The sequence below is a fragment of the Teleopsis dalmanni genome, chromosome 1 (genome assembly GCF_002237135.1).
Source record: "Teleopsis dalmanni isolate 2A chromosome 1, ASM223713v2, whole genome shotgun sequence".
In the NCBI taxonomy this organism is placed as follows: Eukaryota; Metazoa; Arthropoda; class Insecta; order Diptera; family Diopsidae; genus Teleopsis; species Teleopsis dalmanni.
In genome coordinates this window covers 75,420,861-75,448,725 of record NC_051846.1, presented here as the reverse complement: position 1 = coordinate 75,448,725, position 27,865 = coordinate 75,420,861, and the positions used below count along the sequence as shown (strand labels likewise).

General features: G+C 25.7%; 1 protein-coding gene across 2 annotated transcripts; it reads left to right on the top strand.

Moving 5' to 3' along the window:
* Positions 1–4,253: 4,253 nt before the first annotated feature.
* Positions 4,254–10,082, top strand: LOC119668786 (E3 ubiquitin-protein ligase rnf146). Of its 2 annotated transcripts, XM_038078422.1 has the most exons (5): positions 4,254–4,399; positions 6,023–6,261; positions 6,329–6,435; positions 8,488–8,641; positions 9,100–10,082. In XM_038078422.1, exons 2-5 carry the CDS (start codon positions 6,042–6,044, stop codon positions 9,855–9,857), a joined length of 1,239 nt encoding a protein of 412 aa, XP_037934350.1. In that variant the 5' UTR covers positions 4,254–4,399; positions 6,023–6,041; the 3' UTR covers positions 9,858–10,082. The 2 variants fall into 2 exon arrangements, with proteins under 2 accessions (XP_037934350.1, XP_037934349.1); XM_038078421.1 differs by lacking the exon at positions 4,254–4,399 and having other exon boundaries at positions 5,873–6,261.
* The last annotated feature ends 17,783 nt before the right edge of the window (positions 10,083–27,865 follow it).

Here is a 27,865-nt window from a genome sequence, read left to right as displayed (position 1 = left end):
AAGGTTTGTTTTGGCTGCAGAATAAAATTAGGTCTGTAGGCCAAATTTCGCACTCAATCCACGAATGCGGACAGGGAACAACAACAATCACAACAACGCTGATATTGAAATAGATCAAGGAGAAACATACGGGGGGCTAAATAAGCTAAATACTACAAATGAGTTCTATCTTCATTTCATCCTATTAATAATATGTTGAATAAGTTAGAAGGGAACAGAAAAAGGAACTTTATTGCAAACAACGCACGAATTATGTAAAAAAAGTAAATTAAGAAAATTGTGTTCTTGGCCTTAAAAACATATTTGAAGAACAAGGACGGCAAGTTTTTATTTGAAAAGCTTACAAAAGTTTAAAATGTTGCGTTCATATTTAAAGCTTTTTAGTACTTAAATTGGCATGTTAATAAAAGCTTTCATTGAGTATGTTCATAATTTCCGCTCGTATGGAAAAATATTAAAAAGTTTATAGTTTGCTGATTTTGAAAAATACATTTAAAAATATAAATATATGATATAAATATATAATATATGAATATATAATGTACAAATATATAATATAGAAATATATAAAGATATAAATATATATATATGTATATACAGAATAATATAAGCAGTTATATGTAAGAATAAATTCATAATACAGTAATAACTTTATTAAATATTGTTATTAACCCCTTTCGGACCAGCGTGTTGTGCACCACACTGCTAGCTTTGAATATTTATTAATATTCAAAGAATATTTATAATATTTGTAGGTAAAGATAAAACAAGAGTAATCTTTTAATAAATATTAAACACTTCTCATTTAGTTAAATTTGTATTATTTTACTGTTTACTATGAAAATTTCACCGTAAATTTCCAAGGTTTAAATTTGACCGGTACTTAATGGTTTAATAGTTCTAGGAATTTCATTTAAATTTTGATGATGGCTTAGTGTTTTATATATTAAAACAAAATAATGAAAAACGTAATTTATGATAAAAATAATATTTATTAAAATAATATAATATTTATAATATAATATTTATTATAATATTTGTAATATAGTATTTATAAAAATATTATTTGTAACATATTTAAATAGAAATAACTGGAAAAAATTTTGATAACAATTATTCATCTTTCAGAAATATTATGTATTAAAATTTAAAAATAATTTTGTCAAGTTATGGTATAATAATTATCACTTTTAGGCAAATCAAAAAAAAATTATATTTTTCGTTTAAGTTGTTTGTCCTTATGTTTTACTTATTTTAATTACTCAACAGATTTTCGAAAACGTGATTTAGTTTCGGAATTCGAACAAGTGTTTACTATAAACATTACATTCGAAATATTTTTGTGTACATTATTGCATTTATTTTTTATAATGTTTTAGAGAGAGTTATAAATTGTAAATAACAAATAAATACGTAAATAAATATCAATTAATATCAAGAGAGTTATTTATTTTCTCCAGCACCTTTTTTAATATATACTTTCTATTAAATTCTTTAATAGATTAATAACAGAAATTTAAAGAATTAATTTCTTTTTTAGCATGACTTTCTCAGTATTACGTTCCTAGATTAGGTTCTATACATAAGAAAGAATATATAAATCATGTAACAAATAATGCCCATACAAACAGAATAGTATTGAAATTTAACAATTAAAAATAATAAAAATATGTTTAATTAATTCAATTATTTTATTATTTCTTTCTAATATATATAAACACGGCAACTGAATTTGTTAATAAAACTTTTACAGCCAATTAAAAAAACTCCAGAAAAATGTGCGAACATAGAAGTCAAGTACGATTTTAGATCAGTTGATTAACGAGCGCTAACTCTAAACTTCAAATTTGATAGGACACGAGTTCGATTCCTGGTACTTGCAGTATCATAAAATTATTTACGAATAATTAAATACAAGAATTATTTCCAAGACCACTGATGATGGATATTTGGCAATACTCGAAACAGTTGTATGGTCAACCTACTACACTCTCTAAATACTGACGTCTTTAAAACTACAAACGTAGATAAAAAGGATATTAAAATTCCTCTTTTAAATACGCTTTTCAGATAAATGCGGTAGGATAGACATTTTAACGAACGTAATTATATGTAAAATGCATTTCGAATTACGATCAAACGTAGGGTTTCGAACATTAAATTGCTATAATTCTTGAAATGCTTACTTAAGGTTCCCATAGTCTTACACAAAATAATGCAGCAAAATACTTTCAAAATTACTGAATATAATAAAGATCTAAAAATAATATAGAAATCACACAGTTACAATAGGGATATTCTGACGTTATCGGTAACTTGGTAAAGTAATAAATTGATAAAAATAAAGTCTGAACGTTCCATTTTGTTTCTGAAATTGTCAAAGCAGCTGATTTTGTTTCCGTTTGTTTATCAAAAGATAATGCCTTGAAAATTGAAATTTTACAAAAATTTTATAATTTTACAAAGACACCAACTGGAGGCAGGTAAAAAATTTATATATTTTTTGTTAAAAAAAAAATTATTTCCTAAATAATATATAATTTGTATACATTTCATGTATTCAAAAATTGCATCTATTTTGTTTTTATTCGAGGAAGAGGCGCATTAGACACGTAAACCAGTTACACAAAGTTGGTGTTTTTGTGTTCATTAAACTGACACCTTTGTAATATACTTGGAATAACCGAATCCTTCTTAATAACAAAAAACGCTGACATTACTTTCATTCAAGAAAAGTGATGGACAAAAGAACTGTGATATCACTACGGCTTTCGTTTGGACAGGCAGAAAATCCGATGCGCTCTTGTGGTTAGCTAAAAATTTTGTTTCTCATTTTAGGAGGAAAAAAAGAAGCAGGGACCAAATTGATTATTTCGGGATGTATTAAAGGCACACATTTAGGGGCCTAGACATGGGCTTGAACCGCTACTGTATTGCAAAGAAACTTAGAGACATTAACGAAGTGCGGAACGCTAAGATTGGAATTTAAAAACCTTAATTTCTGTTATGAAGAAAGGCTATTCGATGATTTGGAGAATAAACCTATAACCGTCACATAGAAAGTCTTTTTAATTGAAATAAATTTGTGAGGCTATAGACCTGTACTTCAAACCACTGATCAGTTTTCCAAATTGTTTTAAATCCTGGTAAAAATATTATACACACAAACATTATACTTAGGCTATCATTTTGTTAACTATAAAACATCATTCTATAGTCCCAAAACGGATCATGTTTATATCTCAATGTCTGAAGTGTGTATGCTTTGATACACTTCTACAGGCTAATATTAAAATTAATCTGTACTTCAACTAAATTTCGTCTTCTACGAACTGTTGCCATGCAAGGCTCCTTAAACAGTGACTTCTGATCCTTACGCTGATTATGTTGACGTCACTATGCATAGCAAGCGTGATTTCTTAATTCAAACTGAATTTACAAACAGAAAAAAAAGGCAATGTAAAATGTTGATAACTACAGAAATACAAATATACAAATACAAATTTTTAAATAAAAAAGTATTTAAAGTCTTATATTATGTTTAGACTTACATTTATTGAACTGGATTAGCACATTTTTGTATGTAACACAATAATAATTATTAAACGTTTGTTGATTTAATTCAGTATATATAAACGCACTTTTATTATTTTCTACTATTAAAAATATTAATAATTGGTTTCACATATGAATTTTTGTGTCCTTTTGTTTTATATCAAGAAAAATATAAAAACTGATCGCACTTTTAAATTTTTTCGTTATTCCGTTTTTCTTTGAAATGTACACTTCAATGGAATTGCCGTTTTATTTTCGTTGTTTCATTAACACTAAAATACGTAGTTGCCACACTGAAATGTTTTGAAGCTGCTTTTTCATTTGTAGATAATTCGTAGATAATTAAGCGATTTTGACATAATGACAATTAGCTACTTAATTGCAAATTTATTTAATCTACCAATAATTATGGCTTCATTTATTTATTGTTTCTTTAATAAATATCTTAATTTGCCCTTTATTATGTTATCATATCTGTTTGTCAATTATAACATAGTTAGTTAGTTGTTTTAAGTCGAGTAAACATTTTCTCATTTATAAAAAAAAATTAATGTTTTTTATATGTATATATTATTTTAAAAATTTTATTTTCTATTGGTAGAAATTGTAACAAATAATACGCTACATATAATAAAATATTAAGGATTTAAATTTTTTTTTTAATTTTTTTTTATTAAATTTTTAATATAAATAAAGTTAAAATGAAAATGCTATTTCAGGTTTTGCGTAAATAAATTTAAACTCATACAATTTGTAAATTAATATCTAATTATCAAAGGATCATCTCCCGTGATATAGTTAGAATAATGTCAGCATAATTTCGTAAATATTAATTCAATCATAGGTAAGTTTAAATATTTGTAAAATGTAAATGTAAAATTTTAATAGCCTTATTTTAATACTTAATTGTCAATTAAATATATTGTGTTTTACTCATATAATAATGAATAAGCAAATAGATATATCTTTGAAACTTGAATTAATTATTTTATATTATGAATGTTTTGCATAAATGATTTAATTATTTAACATGTATTTGCACATAAAAATACTATTAATTAACTTATAGCATAACAACTTTAAAACTAACTTAACGTAAAATTTGTAATAAATTGTTACTAATAGCAATAAAAAGATATTAACTGACGCTAACCTAAAATCGATTTGAACAAATGTTTATATTACTTTTTACTCTGTTTATACACACGTTAATTTCGCAAAAATCTTATCATCTTCGTGTCAGAGAAATTAAGATATTCCTTCCGTACAAAATTCAGTGTTATACTTTGTTCAGACACACCTTAACTTCGCAAAAGTCTTAATTACATCTTCGTTTCACAGAAATTAAGTTATTTTTTGTATATAAAATTCAGTTTTAAGGTTAAAACGAAATTAAAGAAAACTGCCTTAATTTCATTGAAACGAAAGCTGAAATTAAGGGACATTTCAAATACAACTATGCGTAAGATAAATTTTAAGCAAAAGATAAAGTTGAGATAACGAAAAAGTGACATTTCTTCAAATAAATGTCAGTGACAGTTGATTTTAATGAAACCAAGAAAATATTTTGAAAGTAGTGCGAATTTTTAAATTTGAATATATAGAAAAAACTGTGACTGTTATTAATTTGAACTAGAGTGAAAAATAATAATTCACATGTACTAAAACTAATAAAACTACTAGATGCTATTCTTTATAGTTATAATAATCAACTTTTAAAATTTCCCAGATACAAATGGGGTTTAAAGCATGTTATTTTTCACATTCGATTTGTAAACAAAAAATATATGATTTCCTTAATTTGGTGCAGTATGAACACATTCCAAATTAACTTAATTTCATATTTACGAAATTAAGGAAATTTAGCTGTCTGAACATATTAGGTAAAATTTAAGTAAAACACAAGTAATGTACAAAATGAGAGCGTAACACAAATAAAGTCCCAAATTTCGCACCTTACACAGACTTTCATAGAACAATAGTCTGGTGAAAACACCAGTGTGTCGTAAATAAACGATACAAGAATCTAAATTCAAACCAAAATAACTGATTCATCAACACAAATTTTACTTAAAATGAAATGGAAAAATTGCTGGAAAAATTGCTGGTGGAACGCACTTGTATATCACAGTGTTACTCAAAGTTGCTACGAGTAGCTCCTGGAACAGATCTAGTATTAAATGAATTTTTAGTTTTTAATAATTATTGGCAAGTTTTATATCTTTTAAAAATACAACCTTAATCCATGCATAAGTGTGCATACTTTGCTGCTTGCGTAAAGTATTTGTTGTTTTGATTATTTCTTCACTTTTTAGAAAATTTTGCTTCAATAAGAAGCAGCGTCTGAAACTGCCTCAGTAAATAATTTGTGAAATAGTTTTTTTTTGTGTGTTTATTAAAAAATATTTTTTCAACATATATTTAAATATAAAAATTAAAATAAAAATAATTTAAAAATGGATGAAAGTGCATTGTCTTCTGAAAATATGGAGAATGAAGAAGAAACGCAGCATGTAGCAGAAGAAAACCGAGGCATTGATTCGAATTTATTGGGCGTAATTAATGTTGAAGAATCAGAGACAATCGTTATAGACTTATGTGCAACACCTTCCACCTCAACATCAACATCAACACAAAAACCTATGACTTCACCACAATCTAGCAGCACATCAACAGGCGTACAATCTGGTTCAGTCGAAACAAATGGTAAATTAGATAAATAATAATTTTTTAATTAAAATAAAATATAATAGTTGCAATGTTTGTTAAATAGAAAGTGGTGCCGAAGGGAATATATTGGAATGTCCCATATGTCTACAATCCTGTATACACCCAGCACGTCTTCCATGTGGACATATATTTTGTTTCCTGTGTGTAAAAGTAAGTTTTTTTTCTTTTTTGAAAATTATTTCTTTATAAACAAATGCAGCTTTACGTGCATGAAAAATACGTGATTTGTTTGCAAATCAAATATTAATTACTTTATTGAATATAAATAATGTTTTCGACGTCATATTTTTGTATTCGTTTTTTGTGCGGAAGTACGAAAAAACTTATTGACCTTCATTGGCTATTAAAAATGGTACAGAAATAGATTTGTAGGGTTCAGTGCAGAGTTGCAATGATAAAATTGATTTTATAGCTTCGTACTAATATGGATAATGTTAATATTCATTGTATTTTATATCCAATAAGATGGTATGGTATTTTCAAATGATTTGATTTTATTTTCTCTTTTTTTGTGTCATATGTGAAAGGTCAAATTCAACACCTAAAGTTACTTCCTCATATTTGTATTTTTTGTTTTGGCTACAATTCGTTAGCCATTTTGGTCGCAATCGAACCGGTTTTTTCGAACTAATGTTGTGTTGTTTACAGCTTTGATACGCCCTTAGTGGCGTTAGTTGTTGGCAATGGCGACAACTATTCAAAAATGCATTTAAATAATTTCATAAAATCGACCTACGGCACATTCATAGGGTGACCTCATGTAAATGACCTTTTACTTAACATAGCCACCAACAAATTCATCTCAAGCATCCATGCCTAATTTATGGGCATGAATGTATTTTCGATGAACTTATACCATAGTAAGCATAAAAGATATTAAAAATATAATAACTCAAAAGCTCATAAAAAATATTCGCACCAAGGCAAGGATGCAAATGCAAACTATGCAGAAATTGAATTCAAATTTTTAATTCAATAATTACGTTATTTTACGTTATTTATGTGAACTTCTGTTTATTATCTACAAAGCATTTATGGTTATTTAAGCTGAAGGTGACTATAAAATAAACATAAAAATTCTTTCAATTGTTTTTATATATAATTAAATATGAAGTTATGAGGTCTGACAAAACATTTGTGTTTATTTGAAATATGAGATGTATTTACAAGTCATATGCATGTATGTACATATCTATATGCGTTAATGTTTTAAAATGTTGAAATATTATGATGTAAGAATAGTTGAAGTGTATTCGATTTGTAATATTTAAATCAAATGCTTAAAATTGACAAAGCAACGAACATTTTTTTAAAAAAATGTTTATAACTAGAAATACTTAAACACGTTATAATGATCGAATGCTACTGCACAGCTGACTATGGTCAAGTCAAATGCGAGCACAAGCGTACGCAAACGTCAAAGGCTCGAAGCTTCTAACAGATCGAATGGTTTCAAGAACGACCGGGTTTACGTTCCGCAACCACTCGATGATCAAGTGCCGTTCAACACCTCCCTCCAAAGGGACTTCACAAGCAGGTCCCAGTGTGTTGCAACAACAACAACAAAAGTTCGGATAATATTTGCAACCATGGGCGTACACATGCAGGAGTAGGGGGGCACCTCCCGTCTAGACTTCATATTTTATTATTGTTTTGCATAAAAATTAAATATTGGTTATAAGAAATGCATAAGATTCGCCTTTCTAATCTTTTACTAATTTTCATAATTTATTTGACATACATATATATCCTTAATAATAATTGAAAATATAATGTTTATAATGCTAATAATATCATATTAGTATACCAGCGCCCCTTCCTCCAATTTCGGGTACGCCCATATCTGAAACTGTAATGTTTTTGTAATTTAGGTAATATATATATATCTATTTATATATAATATATATATATTATTATGTGAGACTAGTAGAGTCAGTGCACTTGAACACTTTTAGTCTCTATTAACTGTGAAGATTCTTCAAAACCCCACTCTACTCCTTGACTAGCTTATTATTTATCATTTCATCAGAGTAAGCAATAATTGACCTCAGATCTACATACCTCCCCGAGGAGCCTATAACGCGGTGTTGGTAAGCCTCAGTTTTCGTTAATATGCATAAATATGTAATAATTCCAATAGATACCATTTTCAAGCAATTAAGCAAATAATATTTCTAATAATTTTAATATTAATCATTATAGGGTGTGGCTTATAAAAATCGTCGCTGTGCAATGTGTCGCCGTGAGATTCCACCAGAGTTCCTTGATCATCCACAACTAGTGAATGGTATTGATGATATTTGTACTACAAAGAGCACTGAAGATGGTTACCAATGGTTCTATGAAGGTCGCAATGGTAAGTTAAATTACATTTTTTGTATATCCAGCTAACTTACCCACACCTGCAGGGGGTTGGTGGGCATATGATAAACGTACTTCTAACGAAATTGAGGAAGCATATCAAATGCAGTACGGTCAAGTAGTTATTGACATTGATATAGATCATAAATATGATATACTCGTCTGTGGTGCAATTTACACAATTGATTTTGAACAAATGGTTCAGTATCCTAAGGGAGTAACAACACGACGTCGAAAAATACGTCGAGCAAAAGATATGCATGTTAAAGGAATAGCAGGATTAAGCAAACCAATCAATAGCAGATAAAGCTAAAATAATAATATAAAATATACATTTAAATTAAGTCTATATTGTATTTTTTATATTATATTTTCTAATAAACAAAAAAAAAACTGTAATAAATGTTATAAATTATTAATTAAAATTTCTTAAATTTCAATTACAACTTTTAGGTTGGTGGCAGTATGACGATCGTACAAGCCAAGATATTGAAGAAGCTTACAAGAAAGGTGAAAAATCCTGTACAGTGATGGTAGCAGGTTATGTTTATATTGTTGACTTAGTTAACATGTTGCAACTGCGTCAAAACGATGCGACACGTTGTAGACGTGTTAAACGTGATTTGGCAACAATTCCCAAAAAAGGTGTTGCTGGCCTACGTATTGAAGGTAACACCGTAACAACAGATTTCAATTTTGCATCACAAGTTAATCAGGGACGCGAACGAAATTTAGATTTAAATGAAGATGCTGCACTTGATTTGGGTCCACCTTTAGGTATGCGTTTACCGCCAAATGCTAGTGACTTTATATCCACCATTGCAGCAACTGATGCAGCTATACGTATTGCAAGCGATATTATTGGATCTACTCTTGCACATGCTGATGAATTTTCACGCGGAGTTGCAGCTAGTTCTTCAAATAATGCGGATAATTCAAGTGGTGAGAATAGTATAAGCTCTAACGGTCTAGTTTCTGCCTCTGTCCCTGTCACAGCATCAGGTGTAGCACACGGTAGTCGTGAACTGCTTGATGCAGCTGAAGATCTTTTGGATGCTACTCAGAGTGTTATATCTGGAGCTGATCAGGAGACCATCGAGTTTTTCGAACAAACACTTAACGATTTCCATTTTCTGACTTTACGCAACATCATTAATTCTAGTGATGAAGATGAGGATGGGAGTTACGCGCACAGACATATACGATTTTAAATATTTCTCTATTGTTTTTTAATTATTTATGCCATTTTTATACAATATGTATGCAGTGTGAATCATACATATTTTAATAAATGTGCATAGTGATTGAGAAATATATTACAATGTTAACAAATTGTTCAATAGTATAAATTTGACGATAATTAAATCCTCAAAACAAAAAATGTTCCTCGTAACAAAACACTAAATTTATTAAGTTAAAATAGTAGAAATAACTAAGTCGATTAAAAATAGAAATATATAGAATATTTGATATAAAATATACGTGTATAAATATTTATGTATACATGCTTATATTTTACAATAGTATAAAAAGATGAGAGTAAATTATAATATTTGTAAATTACTAAGCCAATGTGAAGTACTAAGCGAAGTGCGTTAAAATTGTCTTAGTAAAAAAACTTAATTAAGAAGTTTGGAATACATTCTTGTTTAATATAAAGACAAGAAGTATGAGTACATTTACTTCATCTTTTTCTTAAAAACTGAACATTTTGTTTATACGAAGGTACTTAAAATATATTTCAATCGTATAAAATGTGCACGCTCTAAATAAATATCTTAATTATTTTATTTATATATAAAAAAAATATGAGTTGTTATATATAAAATTTGTGTAAGTTCAGTTTCGAAAAAAAATGAATTAATTATACTGTTAATGACATAAAGAACTACATATATGATTCGAGTATGTTTATCTTTTAGCATTTCGCATGCATTTCGAATATCATTAGCGTTCGACCATTTTGCACAAGTATAACTGCTTGGACATTTTCGAACACTATTTGCATTCGGAAACTTTTTGTTATGCGTATTTGTATAAAAAAGAACGAAAAAAATTAAAATATTAGAAACACATTAACAATAGGCACTACGGTATTTTCGTTTTGAATTCTTAAATTATTGCTCATCATTTTCGAAATGCAGGTAAACGTATGGGAGAATACCTTTTCGGAAGCATCACACCAGCCTTCATAATGAGTATTTAGCATTGCTTAAACTCTAAAATGACGTTGGTGTTGACGTTTGTGAGAGAGCATTCCCTCATTAGGTTTACATACTTTAAAAAAATTGTAAGTGTGATCTTACAAATTTAAGAATAAAAACGCCCTGATGCCTAGCGACGCCTTTCTACCTTAAAGCAGATTTGCTGAAGAAAAGTTCGAAAATGGCGCTGCTAGAATATTTGAAGTGTTCATCCGTGTGCTGAATACACTCGAGCTGCTTCTATATAATGTTACTCGAACTTATATGTATTCATTTTTTATTTATTTAAATATTAATAATTCATTATAAATTATACAAATTAAGTTTTTTTTGTAAAATTTTATGGTAAAGATTTTATGGAAGTGTAAAACTTTAATTATATATATACATATATATATAAACATATAATTATGTTAGTATATATGAAAAAACTGACTTGCACCTATTTCAAATATAACGACCCGTATATATAGAATTTGCCATTAATAACTAGAATAAAAATATATTTTATTAATGGTTATATTTTCCTTGTATTAAATTCCTAGCAATATACTATTGCTATGAAAAATGTTTTATTATTTATAAAAAGTTTATATATATTTAACAGTGTCTTATTATTAAAAAACAATATATGTCAGTTTAAGTCATTGTTGTATAAAAGAATAACTAATTCAGCTTTATAACAAAAAGTTAACAATTTTCTTTCGTGTTATAGTTCGTTGGAAAGGCATGTCCGACAATATAATTTTTTTAAAAATATTAAAAAATCCATTAATACGTTTATATGTATGCTTCAAAAAGTTTAATGAAATTTACTCATGATAGGTTGTAGTGATAAACTCTATACAAAGAGAACATATTGAGATGTATTCAAAGTAATATCCAATTGTGATAAACCATCATGATACTAATAAAAAAAATAGTTAAGGTATACAATAAGTATCAAATGCTAACATCAAACAGAAAAAATATTCCAACGAGCTTAATAATTCATAAATACTAATAATTTATCTAATAGATTATATTTAAAATATTTTTTTTCTCATTTCACTATTATTATTATTATAATTAAATTTTTATATACAATATTATTATAAAATTAAGTACTAATTTTTAAATTTCCTATGTATAGATTACGATCGATCCTCCCACCTACTCCTATCCGTGAAATGCATTCTTAAAGATTGTTTCGTCAATGTCTTCGAATTTTACAAATCGTTATTGATACCCAATTAAAAAAAATATTATATAACATGTATTTGTATATACTTGCATATATTGCCAATCAAAAAAAAAAAAAGATAGTCTAGAATCTACTTTTGGGTCCAACAGAAGCAAGAAACATATAATGTGTAAGTGTAAATATTTTATAAAGAGAATGCACTCCTTCTGCCATGATATTTTTTATTCAAATATGTTATTTGCTCATAAATTTCTTAATTCATTTCGTTTACGGAACTCATATCTTCTATTTATACTGTTATTGTTATCTTTCTAATTCTAAATCTAATTCTCAGTTCTATTCATTCTATTCGTATTACATACTTCATTGATACATTGAAAAAGCTAGTAACATAAATCCACCAAAGGTTATCTGCACTATTGCTCTGAGGTGTAATTAGGCATTTTGGCTTGTAGTTTTAGATTCTGTTGGTGTTTTCTTTTGAATTGCTTATGATCTGAAACTAATTTTGTTTTCAATCTCGCTAATGCATTGGATGTTATATCTATTCCATACTGACAGTTTCAAAAATTTCATATAATAATTTTTAAAACTGATTACTCGCACTTATTTGAAACTAAACTTGAGCACCGCATTATATGCATTGTAATCGAATAAGTTTAATTGAATTGTATGATTTTACATAGCACTGATATATATTAATTAATTTTTTAATTTACTTTTAATAATAATATCGTAATTTAAGTTTTAACATTAAGAATTATATTCATTTAAAATCAACTTTAAGTAAAATTATTTTGCGTGTTAAACGATAAGTAAGAAAATGTTTTAATAATTTAAAAAACTACTACATTGTTTAATAATAAATGTATTATTTAAGTTAACTGTAACTAAATTGCTTGTGCTTATTAATGCTAAAGGACTAGGACTTAATTCTAGCCATACAAGATAGTGATAACTATCACAAATATTTTTAATTAAATATAAATTGATTTTAAATTGTCACTATTTCTGGTTACTCGACAAAAATGAATTTATTAATATTTTTTGCTTGAATTAATATTATATTATATATGTACTAACAATAACAAAATAGCTCAAGGATTTACTCCTAGCAATTTCTAAGTAAATTAAATTTATTTATAACTACGGCGACAATGCTAACAACGTCTACTTTTATCATTTAAACATTCATATTAAAAGGACATAAATTAATGTTTTATAACAATATAACTATTATTAATTATCAATATTTAATAAAAGCATTGATTGTTTTTCATTCATATTTAAAGGACATAAATTAATGTTTTATAACAATATAACTATTATTAATTATCAATATTTAATAAAAGCATTGCTTGTTTTTCATCCTTTAAATAATTTATTTATAAAATACAGACTGAATATCTCATCCATAAATATTCCATTATATATATGTAGACCGAATCTTTTAATAATAAAATTCAAAATTTTATTATTTTATTATTTATAATTAATTTATTAATTAACATTTTTTTTCCTATAAAATGATTAAAAACTTATTTAAAAGAACATTTTTGTGCAATTAAGAAATACCATTATTTTTAACAATATATTTAAAATCTATATTGATTTTATATTCTTAATATGTTGGTGGGAAATAGGTGGTTGGATTTTAATGATAAAATAATTCAATGATATTTAGTCACAAATACTTTGGTTTAGGGATAAATCTTTAATTATATGAAATTTAGTATTAAGTAAAAACAATTAATAATATATAAAATATAAAATATTTAAAATTAAGTGATAGAAGTTGATTTTATATTAAATATTCTATTATTTTAAAGTAATGTATTTAATAATAAAAATTAATTAATAAAGAAAAAGAAATGTTTAAATAAATATAGTACAAAAATATGTACATATATGATAATATTAATTCATTTATTCAATTAAAAATACAAGAAAATAAATTATATAAAAAACTAAGTAATGTACTTTAAAACCACTATAAAAAAACATTTAATTTTAAGTCACATGCATATAAGTTTAGAGAGTTATATAAGAAACTAAATATTTAATTTCATATATAAATATATATATATATTTAATATAAATTTATTATTTCAAAATATATATTATGTATAATTATATTTAATATATATTAATTATATATACATTATATATATGTATATATAAATATGTATAAGAAATATATGCACTCATGAATATGTTTATTTATATTTAATTATATATTTATATTTAATTATATATTTATATATATTTAATTATATTTAATTATATATTTATATATATTTATATATATATTTATATATATATATATTATATATATTTATATATATTTTATATATTTATATATATTTTATATTTATTTATATATTTATATATATTTTATATATTTACTATATATTTATATTTATATATTTATATTTATATATATTATATATATTTAATTATATATTTATATATATATACTTATATATTTATATATATTTAATTATATATTTATATATATTTACTTATATATTTATATATATTTAATTATGTATTTATATATAGTCAATTATACATTTATATACATTCATGACATGTGTGTACGTATTTATATATATAATATATATGTGTATTTAAATACATACATATATGTATTTTTGTGTGTATGCTTATGTAATGTATATAATATACGACATTTATACACAATGTATATTCATATATACATATAAGTAGTTATATATATATATTTATATATTTAAACACAAAAATATTATAAATACATAAGTATAAATAATATATATATATATATCAATAAAAAATATATGTATCTATTTAATACATAAATATAATAATAATAATTAATTATTATATATTATAAATCAAAACATATGCTTAAAAAGCTTATGTGGAAAAAAGCAATAACTAATAGATTTTATTCAAATGCTATGCATAAGAGTCATAAAATAAAATAAACACTATATTCTAACAGTAAGTGCCAAAGGTACATACATATAAAGATTCAATATTAAAAGTAATTGTAACTGTTCAATATATTAAATAATATTTTTGTAAAATTAAAACAAATCTATATATCTATATATGATAACTGCTCCGGAGTGCTTTATCGAAATGATTAAATTAAAATATTATATATTATAAATTCTTCAACAAATTTAAAAATAAAAAAAAACTAAAAAAATTTTAATAAAATGTTTTTTATTTTTATTATTAAGGTAAATAATGTAATACGTTTAATAATAAAGTAATATTAAGGTCATATTATAACTAATTCCTTAAATCTTGTCTATATTATAAGAAATATATTATAAGTAATACAATTTTTTGAAAACTTTTTTTTAATTATTTAAATATATTCACATATAGTGAAATTCTCCATATAACTTTGCTCTGTTATTGTAATAGTCCATAGAGACCTACAAGAGAGATAACATGAAAGGAATTCTAAGTACGAATACATGGGTTAGGATATGGTTAAGTTAGTTCCAAGAAAGGCTGGATCTGCGTCCCGAAGCCACTCGTCAAATACGACTACCAAGTGGTTTACCATTCCCAAAAGGGTCTATAGTTACCAGTGTTAACTGCACATATTTATTTTTTAACAAAGAGTATTAAAATGGAAGTTTAATATTAGCAGTATACTACAAATACTGACTAGGTGCTTTCATTGGTTCAGTGTTATGTGATATGAATTCAAAGCTTTCAAAGTAAGTATATAATATCACCACTTGGAGAACAATGATTTTCCCCTTTGTAAAGTATTGTGCTATGAAAGTTAGTGCCGTCTCGTGGTTATGTCAAAATTCGCGACAAGGGTATCTGCAAAAATTAAGGTTATACAGGCACTAAACGGTGAAATAAACAGAATAGATATTGTATAAAATGTGAGAAATGCAATATCTTTCTTAAATATTTTAAACTCTAAAACTATTCGATAATATATATATTTCTGTTTGATGGTTTTTACTGCAGAAGAGTCATTTAGGTTCAGATATAATTTTTATTATATATTTATTTTCAATTTAATTATATTGAATTCTTTCTGTGTTAAGTAATTTAATATAAGTTGGGAAGGCTCAACGTAAGGTGGGATGGATATAAAAGATTTGTATGCAAACTGGCCACGTCCTGCAAAGAAAATCGAGGTCCATAAGACTGATGGGGTTGTTGACGGGTCGCAGCCGTTTGGAGAACCATGTTAGAAGATTGAATGTTCCCTTTAATCATTCCTGCCGCAGTTATGGGGAGAAAGATGAAAATGGCTCGCATCTTTTCTTAGAGTATCGCTTTCATATCTGCAAATAGTCAATAGTGACTGAGGCTAGATTTTGGGCGCATGGTGAATGGGGAAATACTTTCATGTGTAATTCATTCAATTTAATTATTTACATAGACTAAGACTAAGAGCGACACGCACTTAATCAGAAAAAGCACCTATCGCATACTTAAATTTTCGTATAAAACTGTAAACACACTACATCTTGTAGATTTTCTGGACTTTTTTTATGTTCCCAAAATAGGTAACTGCCAATTTTAGGTGTTTGTACGTCCGTATACAAATGTAGTCTACTAAACACTTATAGTTTATTATCCTAGTGCAGAGTCAATATCAAACTACACCAATATCATTATAATCTCTTAGTAAATTATCAGACATTGTTTAAAGGATGCTACTTTCCAAAAATTAAATAGTTTTGTCAACGATGTCATATATGTCATATACACACCTAATAGTTTGAATACCGAAAAATTTTTATTTTATTCTTATTTTTGCATTGTCTTATAATGAATTTACGTATAGAGCAGCAAAATACAATTTGGGGAATAACCGGAATTTTTTATCAGTTTTTTCTTTATCAAGTTGTACTATTTATTTTGTGCTAAAGCCACTTTTTTCTGCATTTTTTGCATATTTAGAATTTTTACGATTATTTAAAGTTGTTAGACATATGATAACAGTTTATTATAAGTCGCATGTATGTACATATGTATGTAAATATGTGTTCTATGAAATAGATATACTATGTCTATTGTGTAAAAAAGAGTTGGGTCAAATATAATATACATAATTATGTATATAGGGATGTTGTCTTGACTGCGTGTTTATATTGTTTTGATTGACTGGTTGAAAAATATATGCAGAGACAGTGATATAGTCATGCAAATATTATATATTGGAAAACTTTTTTAATATAACTGTTATAATATAACAGTTTTAGGGTAATTGTGATGACAGTGAAAATGCATATAAGAAGATAATTTCGCCTGTATTAAGATATTTTTAACATTAAATATGTTCATATAGATGTTTTTTACAGAACTTTTTTAATTTAAACTATTTTATTAATGATAAATATTTCGATTAAAATGAAACCTAAAAAAGGACACCATTAATATCTGCTAACTTTCTAAATGTTTATTTGATTTAAAATATAAATTTTATTTAATTGACTTGAATGTGATTTTTTTAATTGATTTTAATTTTAATTTAATATTAATTTTATTTTAAGTTTCAATTTTAATTTTAATTATAATTTTAATTTTCAATCTTATTTTATTATAAATAATTTAATGTCTCAATAGTTTTTTCAACAGCAAGGGCCTAGGGAAAAAATAAATTTAGTTTTAAGATTTGATTCACTTATTGTTAGTTTCGTTTTTAGAAAGATCCAATAAATAATTTATAAATTGAAAAGAAAAAAAAATGAAACTTACCACTTCTTAGATTTCAAAGGTGTTTTTTTTTTGTGTAAATAAATCCAATAAACTAAGTTATACACCCAATACCTAACATTGTATTATTTTCCATTTTTATTTACAAGTAGCTGGCTCTTTGACTTTTGTTTTCTGATGTACATATATATTTGAGTTTTTTAGGCTTTGTCAGAAGTTCAAGTTAGTTTTTTAACCTAGCTTGAACTAATAGACCTAAATATACCCTTAGGATCGCCGGAATAATCTTTTTTAATCTAATCTATATATATTTAAAAAAATTTCAATTTATCATATTATGAGCTGAAAAGATCTGAGCACCTGAGCGCTTCATAGTTATAATCTAAAATGTGCAAATATTATTCGTAAGTGATATGAATATAATTTAGTAGATCAATTCACATGTAGTGTGATATATTCAAAGTATGACTAATATAGTATACCGAAGGTTAAAGATAGTTTATAATTCTTTGCATTTTTATACGATAATACAATACGCCAATAGGTTTCAGTGGATCCGTAGGAAGACAAGCGGATAGTGTGAAACATTCAATGCATTCCTAATAAGGTTTACTAAAAGTTGAAAATAGTTTTAAAACCTTTAAGTTTTTATATGCATTATGTTTCCTAAGTGGATTCTTAGGAAACGAAGGTCTTACTTTGTAATTGATGTGAAATCAAAGTATGCCTAATAGGATTTACCAAAGGTTTAAGATGGTTTCTTATACGGTAACACAATGCGCCAATAGACCACAGTAGGTTCTTAGAAAACGATGGGTTTACTTTGCAAATAATCTGAATACAACTTAGTAGGTCAATTCACACGTAGTCTGATATATTCACAGTATGCCTAATAGGAATTACTAAAGGTTTACGTGATTTTTTAGTATATTCTGAGGAAACGAAATAATTACTTTGAAATTGATGTCAATTTAGTAAGTCAATTCACATGTAGTGTGATATATTCAAAGTATACCTAATAGAGTTTACTAAAGGTTAAAGATGGTTTTTAAATCTTTGAGTTTTTATATGTCTTACATTTTTTCATTGTATTATTGGGGTCGCACAATGCGTTTATAGGCCTAAGTGGATCCTTAGGAAACGATGGAATTACTTTGTAAATGATGTGAATACAATTTAATAGGGCTATTTATACAATATAGTATGTACTGTGACATATTCAATGTATGACTAATATACTGTTAATTCTGGCGTATAGAGATAAAATAATATTGAAAATAAAATTAAAAAAATATTTACTTTTAAAAAAGGATTTAGAAACATGATATTCACATGTTCTAAGCTGCTATTTCGACCATAAAATCAATAATAAAAATTGTTTTAAATCACATCAGAGCAATCAATTTTATTGCCGCAACAATTGCGCATCATTATTTCATATTATATACATATATATGTATATAGATACACAATTGTTTTTCTACAAATCAATATAATTTTTGAATCTAAATTTAAACTGTATTTCACAGCAGTTTTATGGAAAAATAAAAAAACAAACAGAAGTGAGTTTCTGATCAAAACAGGCTTAAATCCAATTTGAAATTTATTCCCTTTCAAATCATAAAATAAAGATACACATTTCATGAAATCTGATCACTAAGGCTAGAAATCTACCTGCGTATCCGATATCAATAATATTTTTCTACTGCAATAAGTAAACCAAATACTCTACTCGTACGGGTATATCTCAAATGGTTGACTCACACATTCCGGCGGATAAGAATACAAGTCGTTAGAAGCCAGAAGCCAAGCGCATAACACGCCGTCGAAAAAAAAGACTACAACTTTGCATGTAGTTATGTGCACATGGGTTCCGACGGTTGAGGAATATTAATTGAACACCAAATACGTTGAAATCAAATTAAGGTACGAGCATGTATTCCTGGTATGAAGCATGGGTATGAAGCATTTATGCGACCGTTTATAGGCGCAATGGCCGAAACATGTGCGCATGTTTGTTTAGTTTCGAGCATCGTTCAAGCTATGAGTCATCTTTATTTACCCTGGCTAGGCGCGCAACAGTCTGTATTGGAATTCTATATCATTGCGTATGTGTGAGTGTTTTACCTGTCCATACTTGCCATTTATGTATACCAGGTAATTACAGGAATTATTATCGTTCTCTTTGAGTTTTATCTAAACATGACGATGCTGGACAGGCAGTTTCTCACATAAATCACAAATAATTGTGAAAGGGCCCATAAGTTAAGAAAATAAAATTATTTTTGTAAAGAGACATGCACACACTTGAAAGGGATTAAATACATAATAAACAAATAAAAACCAAAAAAAAAAAATTATTAATAGTAAAACACACAAAAACTGTATATATTATTGGTTACATAAACAATCCCTTATCTTAGTGTTAACATTTCTTTTTTAACATATATCATTAGAAAAAAGAAAGGTTTTACATATAATAAATAAAGAGAGCTACAGGTAGGGCAATGGAATACTGAAAAGTCACGTTGTAGTAACAAAAACAATGAAACAATCTAACACCGTCCATTACGACTCCGTTCAAATAGTCATATAATGCCATAGGCATATGTGATTAGTCCAGTCTTACATAAAAAGGATCAGAATTACAGGTAGAATACTGAAAATCTGGAAAAATTTTACTAAAAGAGGGACGGAATGCCCTTCCGTAAACTAAGAGACAATATAGAATCGTGCGATTTCAAGATTGCAACTTACAATAAACACATGAGAAACATTGAGTACCCTAGACGTTTGTGACACATATCAATAAACTGCATACTTTACTCCTACAACATATTATTAACCAGTAATACAATGTTCAAAACCCACTAAATGTACTATTGCGTCCATTAATTGGGTCCCATTACTTAGAACCGCTATACACATACGGTTCTAAGTAAGACATTACTATTTGGTTAGGGGTAAACTCCTATTTCGGCTTCTTAGTAAGTATAGGTAAGTTATGTTATCATAATAGTAGCCTACATATACGAGTATGCAATAGCTAAGAGAAATTTTTAGTGAAGTAGTTCTAAACATTCTCTTTCCTACAAGCAACTCATAACCGCAATTATAAGATCACAGTTATTCATAAAAGCTGCCGTGGATCCCTGGCCATAAAGGCACACCTGCGAAGAAAGCGGCTGACCGAGAAACAAAATCTCTTTCAAACTTGAATTACTTTTAAAAATTAACGTAATAAATGTTTATGGTATATTATTTATTATTACTGGCTGCAGAGGTCGTAGACAATAAATTCTTATCTCGAAAATATACATTTTTTGTCATATGTAACATTCTGATCAAAAAATAAGGTGATATTGTTTACAACTTTTAAAATATTTATTGATTCTTCAAAATATGTTTCATCACGTCATAAGTACTTCTCACCCGCCACTTACAATTCACTTATGCCAACTTTTATTCCGATCCTGAAACCAATTTTTAAGGTCGCTTTTCGGAATGGCATTTAAAGCGCGCTCCTTAATTGTATTTATTTAAAAATAAGTATATAAACCATAAAAACATAAATATTTACATAAGATAATAAGAATATGATAATAGTATTACTATATAAATTGAAAATAAAAATATTGACAAAAATCGATTATATTTTCATTAAGAAATCTGTTTAAAAGTAATCTAAGATAATGATGGGCCAAGATATATATTTAAATGATAAATAAATATCATCTTTATCTAAATGATGAAATATATCATATTATTTATTATACTATTTTCTAAAAATATGGTATTAACCTTTGACAACCAGAGCAGTGACGACTGCTCTAAGGTGCGGAGGTGTGCGGTGAACACCCTAATATAATTTGCAAAATGTTAAATAACATAGGTATATAAATTTATTAAGTATCTTTACATCAAGAATTATTATTATTTATTACATTTCCATATAAATATATATTTTTAAAGTTTTAGCAAAAACAATTAAATATAATTGTCTATGAAAACTCAATTAATTTGCTTCTGTTAGCCGCTATACTTGTTAGTTGTGCTCATATATTTGCAGCTCAAATCACAGAACATTTCTATTATATTTCGTCTCTCCCCTTTGTGTGCAAAGAAGTTGGCCGCACATTCATACGTTACATATGAACAAAATAATGTGCGTGTGCTCCCGTTCGTAATATCAGAAATAGAGATTTATATAGTGGGAATTGTATGAGAGTAATTTTCTGTTCTATTCGAATATCAACTGTATGCATACGAATCCAACATGATGATTTGCCAAAGTGGTTGCATGAGCGGCTGAAGTTTGCAGCTCATCTCACCATACATTTCTATCACATTTCGTCTCTCCCCTTTTAACAGCAGCACCCACGAATTTCTGTTCTTATTGTGCGGGGTACTTGTGCGCACATTGCAAGTGGTTTCGATTTTGTTTGATCACTGCACAAACATGTATGTTTCTAAGTACAAACTCTTTTGTTTGAAAAAATTTGGTTTGATGTTACGAGAATTATGTGAAAAGTTTTGTTTCTTCCATATTGATATAATATTAAACTTGTATATAAATTATTAATTTAATTTGTTTAATATGTTATTTTGTTAATGAATTGTTAATATAATATTGCGCGAATATATTGTTGCCTTATATAATATAGTTATTATTAATAAAAGATCTCATATATTTTAATATAAGTGGTACATGTAAAAACAACATTAAAGAAGGGCCGCACACCCTTCCAGATAGGGCACGCGTCGTCACTGAACCAGAGTTACATACAACTATTGTATGAGATATATTTGAATTAAATAATAGTAATAAATAATATTTATATAGAAGCTTTTGTTTAGTTAAAATGTATAATATTTTTAATAACAGTTTTGGAATTTTTTTTTTAATATTTTATGAATGTCCTATAAATTTAAAACTGGTCAGATTGGTTCAGATTTCGATATACCATTTTCTTTTGGCAGGCATGTTAAAATTCATTTTTGTTTTAATTTAGTTTATAATTTCTGGATTAATTTTCAATATCTTAATTATTACATAATGTATTATAGTGCTTTTAATTTCTTTTTATGTAGCAAAATATTGAAATAATTTTGAGTAGTTAAATAATCTTTATATTATTGCATAAAACAATATATATAATAATTTTTAATTATCAAAATTTGTATATTCAATTTACTATAATTAAATTAATATTAATTTTTGTTTTTTGAACATACAATATTCATTTAAAATAGGTTGTTTATTTAATACATTAATTATAATAAAATAATATTTTTAATATACAAAAAAAAATGCACACAATAATTAATTTACACAATTAATTAACACAATAATTTGTGTTAAACATTTTTTATTATTTTTTATTTTACTTAATTTTTTAAATTTATTTTTCGACCTGTTCATTACAATGATTTTTTTTTATATTCTTATTCTCGCTGTAGGTCCCTTCTTGTTAAATAATAAAATTTTAATATTTTTTATTAAACTCTATATTTCGACTCTCCTTGAGAGTCATCATCAAGATTACTATTATAAGTTACTATAATTAAAAATACACAAACGTCCTCCTTTTTGTTCTATCGTCTATATTGTACAATATAAAGGAGAGTCGAAATATAGAGTTTATTAAAAAATATTTAAGTTTTATTATTTAATAAGAAGGGACCTACAGCCAGAATAAAAATATATAAAAAAACAATTTTTTATTATATTTTTAAAACATATACATATATAGGACGTGTGCGAGTTAGGCTACAGATATTCGGGTCTATTTCGTACTTTCAATGCACTAAAGTTAATAACAATTAATTATTTATTTATAATGCAAAAAAAAAAAAAAAACTATAAATGAATTCAATAAATCAACTAAAAAGAACAAAATATTTTATTATTAACAATACCTAACAATAAAAAATAAAAAAATTATTCAAATCAATTGCACGATTTGTTTTAGAAAAAGAAATAGAATTGTTTGGAAATAAAGCGATAGAAACCTTTTAAACTGATATAGTTTTGTCTTATTTCAGTTTTGTAGATTTGTATAAACAGAAAAAAAATTATATCATAATTATATAATACATATATTATATATATTGCAAAATAATAACAAATATAACTTCAAAGACAAATCATACTAATAAATAGCTGGGGCAGTTGCTTTTCTAGTATCTACATATCGTACTTTTATACTTTTTATTAAAAAAAAGTTTTTATAATAAATAATACTAAATATTAATATTAATATTGAAAATATTAAATAATTATATTAATATTAAAATATTATATATCCAATTTAAAAATAAGTAATGATATGATATGATCACACATTTTTTATTAGCGATTTCCCTTAGATAAAATCGTTTCTTACAAAACAAATAAAAATTTTATAAATGATTTAGTAAAATAAATTAAAAGTTGCTAATAGAAAAAAAATTATATGAAGTTATAATAAAATAATAAAAATCTAATTTAATAATTTCTCATTTCCTTTATTTAATATATGGTTTTTCAAAAGCTTTTAATTCCGAAAATATTCAAATATATATCAAGACTGTTAAGACTACGTTTTAAAGTAATATTTTTATGTTTTTATTTTTTTATATACAAAAATATAAAAACATAATAAATAAACAAAACTATTTGCATATTTTAAGTTTTCATTAAAAAATTAGGTAAATTTAATTAAGTTAAAATACAAATTAAGTACAACAACAGTTTAAATTTTTATTGAAATATAGAAACTCACCTCGTTTCGGAGTAACAAACATCGAAACACATTTTAAGCTCAAAATATAAATGCAAAAAAAAAAATTTTAAATTTTTGCGGCGAATTTTTTAGAAACACTTGTAAAATTTTTTTCGCATCTCTGTAGATACCTGAGAATGGTCAGAAGAGAGAACTTTTTATGGTTGCAGTATAATTTCTGTAGAAACGTACAAAAATAGCTTAACATGTTGGTAAGCAGTTCAGGTTTTCTATTTAATTTGTTGAGTTATTGCCCTACAGTAGGTATTATATTGTAATAATTTTAAGTCACCCCTTATGTATCTCTTATATAAATAATTAATTTTACATATTATAAATATTTTTAACAATCTTTTTAAATTATTCATAACTATATTCTGTTAATATTTCTTTAAATTTATATTAATAAAAAAAAATACAACAAAAATATAAAATAATTCATTTAAAATAACCTTAAAGCTCAACTGACTGAGAGTCAGGGTTGTATCCTATTCTTTCCTCAAGAACATAGGAAATAATTTGTTTAATTGCAATAATATTGCATATGTTTGCAAATTTAAAAATATAATGAATTCAATATGTCAAATACTGAGTTTTGAATCCAATAAAGATTATATTTTATTTGATATTACTGTTTTTTTATATTTCAAAAAAACTTAAACTAATAAAAACTAGAAAAAGCAATAAAAAATTTAAGAAATTCAATTGTAAAATTAAAGAGAAACGTAAAATACAATATTTTTCAGTCAGTAGATTTATATAATACTAAACAGTACTTTAAGGAATTATATATTTTATTATTAGCAATAAGTGTCCATTAGTTTTTATAGAAACAAATGTTTTTTACAGTATATATAGTGAATATTAAAAAAAATAATATATTTAACAAATAAAAATTATGCAAAAGAAACTAAACAATACGTATATGCCTACAAATACAAATTACTTATAATAAACCAGTGGCTTCAATCCTAACCTCAACCAAAAACCAATAAAAATAAATATTGTATAACAGTTTATTTCAGCTGAATTCCGTATAGTTGTTGTTTAGTCCTGTTGTTGTTTATTTTAGCTTTTCTTTTTTAGTTGGTAAAAGTTTAATGGATGAAAGGTGAAAAGGTTCGTACAGTCCTGTAGTTGATTATTCTAGCGAATTTTTTTTAATAGGTAAAAGTTTATAGGATAAAAGTTAAAAATCTTGTTTTTTATGAAATAAATTCGTTAACAATGTTTCTTCAAAAGAATAAATATCAAAAACATCTTTTTTGGAACTAAACCAATAACTCTATTATTTTTGTCGGAGTGAATAACTGAATCGAACGGAACTGAAGCCCTGATATAAAAAAATAATTTATTCTTTTAATGACCAAATTTAACTTATGTATTTTTGAAGAAGCTAGTTGGTTAATGTTAAATAATACATAACTTTTAAAGTCAGTTTTTAAAAATACATTTATTAATAATTTTGTTTTTTTAACGGGCTCATTAGTTAAATAATAAACTTTTTTAGAAAATTTTATTTGTTTTTAAAAGACTTTATTTCAACCGATATTTCGACTATAATCTATAGTCATCATCAGGGTACTATAAAATTTTAATACAATGTAACAATATTTTGTACATATCGCAAAGAAACAATTATAAAATACATTAACATCGAAACTTGAATTATTATACAACATTTTTATAAGTTGACTATTGACAATTAACCCGTAAAAAAACCAAAATTATTATTAAATATCTTTTGGTCATTAAAACAGTAAATTAAATATATTTTATTGTTACTGATATTTCGAATATAGTCTGTAGTCATCATTAGCGCATATACTACAAATTTTTATAATATAGCAACAAATGCAATATTTCGACTATAGCCTATATTATAGCCATCTTTATGGCACTGATATACTACAAATTTTTATAATATAGCAATAAATTCAATAGATTAAATAGTAAATAATATATATATTATTTAATAAAATATAATATAATAATAATATATAATATAAATAATAAAATATATTTCTTAAAGAACTACAACAACAAAAATTCTTTTATATTATTTTAATTAATTGAATTTCAATTATAATATAAATATAATATAATATAATATAAAATAATGTAATATAAAATAATTATATAATTATATAAAAATATAATAAATAATAAAAATAATAATATAAAAAAACCACTTTATAAAATATACCAGTTTCAATTAAATACTTTTCCGTCTTAAAAATGATGTTAAATTACAACTTATATTCAAAATATATTTTTTAAAACTAATTTAAAAAGTTATATATTATTTACAATATAACAATTAACCCAGCCCGTTTAAAAATATATGAAGAAATAATTTATTTACGTGTCCTCACGCTATAATTTAAGGCCGTTTAAATTTCGTATAAGCCGACTTTAATTTCTGCTTGACTGAGACTGTATTTTTTTTTAATAAATCGTGGTTTTTCTTTCGCTTTTTGTTTGTTTTTGAGTTTCTGAGAGACCAGTTAGTTTAGTATCAACTGAGCACAAGTGTCGCTCAATGGTACTTGGGAAATACACAAAACTTGTGCTTGAAAATTGCAATGATGTTGTGTTGTTGGCGTAGATTTTATATTCGCTGTGCGCTGAACTACGGTTGTTGGTTGTTGGTAGTATAAATGGTGGTTGCTGAAAGCATGCTAAGACCATGTTTTTACCAAGTTGAGCAATGCCAATTCATGGTGGTGTTTTTGTATAATACTTTTTTAATGTTGTTTTGTTGTTGCTACACATTAGTTGTTGTTGTTGTTGATGTTGATGTTATTTGTTATTTGTTATGTACAATGTTTTTTGTATATATTTTTCCATTTTTGGTTTTTCTTTTTAATTTTGGTTTATCTTTATTTTTCTCTTGCATATCTCGTCTCAATTTTAATGCTAACTTGTTCTTGGCTCTTTAAACTGGATTTGAGCAAAATACAAAATATAACACCAGCAGCAACAACATTACAACAACAAAACAGCAACAACAACAACAACAAAATGAAATAACAACAACAAATTGAAAAACAGCAACAGAAACAGAAACAGTAAGAGCAAAAACAACAACAATATGCTATTAACTGCTTTGGAAAAATGTTGTTATGTATAAGAAGGTCTTTTTTTAGTGACGTCTATTTGATTCCACTCTACCTCTCAGCGGCTTGTAGTAATTCTATACTGGAGTATTTTGTTTTGTATCTACCTTTGGTGCGGTCGGTTGCTTGTTCAGTAGTTTTATACTGTGAAAAAGAATAAATTTTGTTATAAAATTATTGGTAACAAGAATTGAAAAGGTGAAACGCAACGCAAAATACTCGAAAGCTTAAAATAAATGACACAACAGTTTTATTGAAAAA